This window comes from Notolepis coatsorum, assembly GCF_963971535.1.
Source record: "Notolepis coatsorum genome assembly, chromosome: 2".
NCBI lineage: Eukaryota > Metazoa > Chordata > Actinopteri > Aulopiformes > Paralepididae > Notolepis > Notolepis coatsorum.
This window is the reverse complement of record NC_140166.1, coordinates 78,381,894-78,389,393: the sequence shown is the minus strand read 5'-3', so window position 1 is coordinate 78,389,393 and position 7,500 is coordinate 78,381,894. Positions and strand designations below refer to the sequence as shown.

The window sequence follows — 7,500 nt, the reverse complement described above, 5'->3', positions numbered from 1 at the left end:
GGGAAATCAGGCAGAGTCATTTACAAATTTGGTGAAAAGGTGGGTTTTGAGTTGGGATTTGAAGGAGTGCAGGGATGTAAGGAGACAACTTTACTACATAAACCAAACTCTGAAGACAGTAGGTCCAACAACACAAGTGGTGAACAGGCAGTGTTGGGAAGGTTCACTTTCTACATGAACGAGTTCAGTTCACAGTTCACACATTTTTAAATGAACGAGTTCAGTTCATAGTTCATAATTCAAACATTAAAGTTCATGGTTTAAAAAATGAACTAGTTTATAGTTTATAGTTCTTTTTTCAATACATTGCTGCTTATTCGTCAAAAGTATTGCCACAACCCATATAGAACAACAGACAGCAATCAGAATACTGGCATTTTCATCACACTGTGATTATTTATCAGTGTCTCCCCTACCATTGCCTTGAAGGAGTCTCTCTCTCCGCGCGCAACACGCACACACCGAAACCCTTCCTTTTTATTTTTGTATCTACTTTTTCTCCCCCTTTTTCCGTATTTTTCTCCCATCCCAATTTAGTCGTTATGCCAATTCCCTTCCTGGTCGTTGTGCGCTTTTGCCCCCTACTGTCGGCCTGGGGAGGGAGAAGATACATGTGGAGTCAGCCAGCCGCTTCTTTTCACCTGACAGCGAGGACTCTCACCGGGGGAGTGTAACGCATGGGAGGATCACACTATCTCCCCCAGATCCCTTCCCTGCTGAACAGGCGCCCCGACCGACCAGTAGGGGTCGCTGTTTACAATGACCAGGATACATACCACACCGGCCTCCCACCCGCTAACACTGCCTTATTGTGTTAGTAGGGACGACTGACCAAGCCGGAGGTACCGCTGACAGCTGGATTCTCTGTGGTGGTAGGCGAGCGTTTAGTCCGCTGCGCTACCCAGCCGCTCCTAATCTGGCACACTTTTGAACGAAGTTATACTGTGATAGAGTGCCGAGAATGAACGCGTTCACAATTACGTTCATCTAGCGGAAATACAGTGCGTTCAGTTCACGTTCGCCCAAAATATGAACGAGTTGGATGTTTGACAGACAGCACTGAGCATTGAACACGTTCAGGTAGCTACATGATCGTCACTGTGAACAGGATGAATGAATGAATGTGGAAGAAAGCCCCGGGCAAACACGTGTTCCTCTCCCTTCCTTGAGACTTAGTTTTCCCGTAAGGTCAACATGCACACATCTTTGCTGAACTTGGCCATAAACCAACAACATCCTTCCTTTGGCAAATCTCATCTTTATTGCCTCTGTCTCCTTTGATGTGGTGTCAGGGCATGTCGTCCCTTGTTCTCCGCCGGCTTTACTGGGCCGTCGCGGGAGAAACAGGTGTTCCCCGACTCAAAGGCAGCCATTATTTCTAAACAGGTAATAAAAATATGTTGTCTGCCTGCCGTGGAGGGAGAGAAAATAGAAACGTAGCCGTAACTCAAGCTGACAGCGTGTGCGACAACATCGATCAGCCGCGCCGACCGAGGAGTGTCAAGTCAATGGGGCTTTCAATAAGATTAGCAAAGCGTTAAATGGGTTTCAGCTGGTGACCAATTAGCCACAGAATATGTGAGTCAACGCTAAATTGTGTGTGTGTGTGTGTGTGTGTGTGTGTGTGTGTGTGTGTGTGTGTGTGTGTGTGTGTGTGTGTGTGTGTGTGTGTGTGTGTGTGTGTGTGTGTGTGTGTGTGTGTGTGTGTGTGTGTGTGTGTGTGTGTGTGTGTGTGTGTGTGTGTGTGTGTGTGTGTGTGTGTGTGTGTGTGTGTGACAGTCTGGTCATTGTGGGAGATGTATTGTTACGTCCAAACCATACTAGCCTGTAAATCTATGCTTCAAGAGGGCGCTCTTCTCATTGAAGAAACAAAAACAAATCAATTATCTTTCAAGTCAATATATCACTGTATTTATCCCTATGTTTTGCTGTGGAAATCCATATAGGCCTGGTATATTGTCCATTGTATGCATGTTTCACCCCCTCCACTAAGATAATGTATAGTACGCTCACAATAGGGAGGTGTAGTGGTTATGTCATTGGTGTTTCCCGTGCGGTCCACCCTCCTTGAAATTGCCATGTATTTCCAATGGACCCATTTCTAAATCGTCTCGTTTAAAACAAATAAAGCATGAACATTGGCATGGTGTACCAAAATGAGCAATTAATCATAAAAGTAGCTAAATATTTTCGTTCACTGAGGAACTACACTCACTTTGGCGCTGCTGACTGACGTCACTAGAGCGTATACTCCTGGCTGGCTGTAAGTGTAGTTATTTTTTAACAACAAATTAAAAACGTTATATAACTAACTTTATTTCAACCAAAAATGCTCAAACAATGACGTTAGTGATAGAAGGGAACTCATTTTGTGCAAAAATGGAAAGCGTGCCAATGTTCGTGAGGCAGAATTATTACAATAGCCGATAATACATTTTCCCAACGATAAATCCCTAAACGGGTGGACCGCGCGGGAAACTAAAGTGACGTCAGACTACACCTCCCTATAGGCTATACAACAAAAACACATGTAGTACAGTCTGTAGGCTACGTGAGCTCACTAATGGTGATACCTTAATGTATTGATACCTTATATGAGACCTCTTTGAAAGGAAAAGGCAGTCTGACTTCCTTTTGTGTGTCACCTTTGTTGAGCTAGGAGGGAATCAGAAAGGGTTACAGAGAGTACAGAATGCGCCCACCGGGGATTGAACCCGCGCCCACACAGCTGGGCTCGTACATTCACTCAAGAGTCAGCGGGCCATTGAGCTGCAGCATTACAGTCTTGTCTTTTTAAGGACCACTCTTATAAACACGCTTCTTTTCCCCCCCTTTGGAAGGTGTGAGCCATGTGAACTCTATGCCCATCGCCCATGGTCTTCTATACATCGAACGAGATTTAATTGTCATTCAATTCTATTCTTCGCCTCGCTCCTGGTTGCCAAGCAACCGCGGCTCCCATGACGAGATCATTACCGGAGCAAGTCTTCCTACGGATCCACACTGATGTGTGACTTTGGGGATTGATGAAGTTGATTCCATTTCCCGCTCCTCCTGAGTCTCGCGCCGTATAATTGAAGGGAACAGATGCAAATCAACAGCTTTTGGTGACAAATCTGCTGTTGACTCAGTGGGTTTTCACCCCCGTAACCCTTCATATCGTGACGACGACCACTGTGGCACATACTGCTAGTTATGTTCCCCGGGCAAAGCAGTCAGGGTTCACTTTGAAATTGGAATATTGTAGCTATTATTTCTACAACCAAGAGTATAGAGGTCAGTTGCAGGGCCACCCAAACAACAGCCTCTTTGCACGGCTGCGGTCAGGCAAGCGCTAACAGAGTCTCAAGGTTAGCAGAGGATCTACCTGCTGAGAAAGCTGAACTAATTTAATGTTAGTGCGAAGATCCTGAGCACTTTTTATAGTTATTTTATTGAAAGCCTCCTAACTTTTTCTTTTATCTGCTGGTTCAGTGGCCTGTCTATTAAAGATAGGAACAGCCTACAGTACATAGTGAAAGTGTGCTCCAAAATAATTGGAGTAAAACAGAGAGACCTATGTTCTCTCTGGACGGACCAAAGAAGGGGACAAGCATCACAAATCAACCTCTCCATGCTCTGTCTCAGCGGTTTTCACTGTTGCCTTCTGGCCGCCGTTATGACGTCCCACCAAGTAGGACCAACCGCTACGCCAAATCTTTTGTCCCCTCGGCTATCAGACTTTTAAACACAGACAGTAGTCATTTTAAGTAGCCTTTTGCACTTGGTTGTCTGTTTTTACTTTTACTTTTACTGGATTGTGTGTCACATGGAGTGTTTCTTTTTTTTTTGCCGTGCTGTCGTTATGTTTTTGTTTTGTTGTTTGTTTGTCTTTGTTGCTTGTTGCGTATGAAGCTGCAAATATGAATTGCCCCACGCGGGATCAATAAAGTTGTCCGAATCTGAATTCACTTTAGACACTTTAAACTCTTTTTAACAATACATCATATTTTATGTATTTATTACAAAAAGATGTGCTATACATCTCTACCTCATTCTTGCATGTTTGCATTGTTTGCATTTTGTACTTTAGTTTTGTATATTGTATATTTTGTATAGTGTTTGGTCTTTATTCTTTTGACTTTCTTTACTGTATGAAGCACAATCTCAGGAGGCTCATACAGAACCAAGCGTTTCACTGTGACAAATAAAACTCACAGAGTCGATGCTATTGTAGCTACATTTATGTTGTAAAACCTCACTGAATGTGAGCGAATCCATTCCACAAATGGGATTTAAAAAATGATAGTAGGGAGCTGGGTAGCGCAGTGGACTAAGCACTCGCCTACCACTGCAGAGACTCTGGGATCAAATGTATTCGCTTTAATGTCCTTGTATTTTTCTGTTTCTTTCTGGCTTAAACATCTAGCCCAGGGACTATAACTGCAAACTAGCAACCCATGCAAATGTTGGCATATTTACAGTTTTTCATTTGTATTAATTTATAAATGTATAACTGTTGGTTGATATGCACTGTCCCTGATCAAATAAACTGAGTAAACTAAACTAAACTAAACTATCCAGCTGTCAGCGGTACCTCCGGCTTGGTCAATCGTCCCTACTAACACAACTGGCGGTGTTAGCGGGTGGGAAGCCGGTGAGGGTATGTGTCCTGGTCGCGTGATTACACAAACAAGCCGCATTTCTCAGAGACGCTCTCTGATTGGCCGACGCCTGTTTCTACACTGGTTAGGCTTAGGCACTCTTTGAAGTTGGTTAAGGTTAGAGTTTGTCTTAGAGCGTGGACGATAGAACGCCAGGTAGTTTGCAGGCTGTTTGACAAGGAAATGGGCAAAGACACAGCTTGTCACGGATTGGCCAAACGCGTCAGTGGCCAATCAGAGAGCGTCAGTCAGTGGGATGGGTGAAAAATACAGAAAGCCCAAAAATAAATAGAATACAAAAATAAGAAAATGTATAGTAGAAACAATGGTGTCATGAAACAGCGTTACTTACTCGTACGTAGAGCACCTTCTCGCCCAGGCGGTAGCGGCCTTTAGGCTGCTTCTCCACGGGGAACTGGGCGGAACAGCGACACGGCGGGTTCTCTATGATGTTCCTCACCTGGAACAAGACACACAGCCAGTCATTTACATTTTTACATGTTGTCATTTAGCTGAACGCTTTTATCCAACGCGACTTACAGGTTCTGTACGACAAGTCAGCAGGAAGGGTGCGACTCTTTCAGCTGAGTAACAATGTTCATCAAACAGTGCTGAAACTTGGGCGTTGCAGTATTGAGTGCATAGAGACATATTAGTATAGTAGGTAGTAATATAGGCAAGGAATAATAATTAGTGGAAGAGTGCATAATAGAAGACAGTAAGAAGGTTAGTTATTTTCTTTTCTTTTTTTATCTTCTTTCATTTCAGATATTGAAACGTGGTGGGAAGTTTGTTCCACCGTTGTGGAGCGAGGACCGAGAATATAGGAGGCTTCTCTTTCTGGAGAATTCTCGCTTTTGTTGAAATAAACGTATTTAATACTGTATATTACAGCATTGGATCTTATATATAATATAAACACAGCGTGGTAAAAAAAAAAAAAAACATTTTGTAGGCTACTCTAAGCCACTAGTCTTTGGAGCTGGACACATTGACTGCCAAATTGATTGCAGTCAGAAACCTTAGAATATAATACATTTCAGCCCACAACAACCATCAAATGCACACAGCACACACACCCACACGCACACACTCACTTAAACAAACAACACACTGCAGCACCCACTCTCCACACTTTAGATCACACAAACACACTTTATATTTATTGATAAAGGATTTGCACTACAACTCGTACACCTACTGTAAATTGTACCTAAATTGCACCTCATCCTATTTCTGCCTTGCACTATATAGTATTGTATATTAGTACACTACACAGTATTGTATATTATATGGTAACTCAGTTACGTCTACTCTGCATCGAACATTGTACATATGTCTATACTGAACACTGTGACCTCATTTTTTACTTCTAATTTACATGCTATACTATGTTATTTTATTTCATACTTATCTTGTCTTGCACAGTCTCTGGAGCGTAACAGTAAGAAGCATTTTGTATAAAAGTATTCTGTACTTCTGTATGACAACTATTAAAGAAACTTGAAACGGTGTGGTACAAATTCGTTCATATTTCTTTCCATTTTCTTTTTTATTCGTACATGGAATTGTTACAGTCCAACAGTACATATAGTTCGCTTACTATGATCCACTAAACTCCATGGCCGAAAGGAACAGGAAGAAGAAATCTCTTATTGTACCTGCCCCTACACACATACAGTAAGAACACTGTGATAGACTGTTCATAGTGCAATGTTTACCAAACCAAACAAAATGTACATACTTATTTTGCAGAAATGGAAACATCAACACAATTAAATTAACATGAATAAATACATTTTGTGTATCTATCAGTTGAATTGCATATTTATTTACTGAGGTTCATTCATTTATACACACACACACACACACACAAACACACACACATTTATCTATATATTTATATAATGTATTATTCTATATTATACTTCTATATACTATACTATATAATTGTATTCTTTTTATTGTATTATACTATAACTAAATCATACTGTTTATACTACACTATATTATATTGGTATACAGTATTATACAATATTTTAATATATTATTATTCTATGTTAAGCTGCTATATACTATATTACTATACTCCTACAAGCCTATACTGTAATGCTATGCCATATATACTCACGATATCATCCAAGACGTTCTCTGGGCTCACGATTCTCCGCCCCTTAGATTTGCTGGGGCTCCGTGCTGCAGGTGAGGGGACAGGGGACGGTGCTGTGGGACCCCCCGCGGTGGTCAGCGGGGCGGGCGGGGCGGGTGGGGCGGGCGGGGCTGGCGGCGCGGCCTGAGCGGAAGGCACTGAGCTACCGGTGGAGCTGGACGAGGTGTTGGTGGCGGTGGTGGACGAGGTGAAGAGCGGCGTCTGGGTGGAGACGGTGGCCGTGGAGGGTGAGGTCTGAGTGGAGGACGAGCACGTGGCGGTCGAGGTGGAGGTGGAGGTGGAGGTGAGACCGGAGGAGACCGGGGCCCGAGGCGAGAGGTCCGAGAGGCAGGTCGCTGTGGCCGGAGGGGGAGGCAGCGGGGAGGGAGGAGGAGAAGGTGGTGGCGGCGGTGAGGGAGGTGCAGGAGGAGCGGGGAAGAAGGAGAACGGGAGAGGGGATGATGGAGAAAGGCAACCTCTCTCCTCCCTCTCGATCTCTCTCTCCAGTTTCACCAGTCCTGGCGGCTCCACCCCGTACCTGAGAGAGGAGATGGGACCAAGAGGAGGTGGTCATGCAAGACCTTCTCAGCACTGACATGACGTAGACAACACTGACATGATGTAGAGACAACACTGACATGACGTAGAGACAACACTGACATGACGTAGAGACAACACTGACATGACGTAGAGACAACACTGACATGA

The 7,500-nt window shown here is 43.6% G+C and overlaps 1 protein-coding gene across 1 annotated transcript in view; it reads right to left on the bottom strand.

Moving 5' to 3' along the window:
* gas2b (growth arrest-specific 2b) overlaps nucleotides 1-7,500 on the bottom strand; it is a 48,912-nt gene that overhangs the window by 11,489 nt on the left and 29,923 nt on the right. The window contains 2 exon segments of the mRNA XM_084308026.1: nucleotides 4,996-5,103; nucleotides 6,775-7,330. Of these exon segments, the coding sequence (XP_084164152.1) occupies nucleotides 4,996-5,103; nucleotides 6,775-7,330 (664 nt within the window).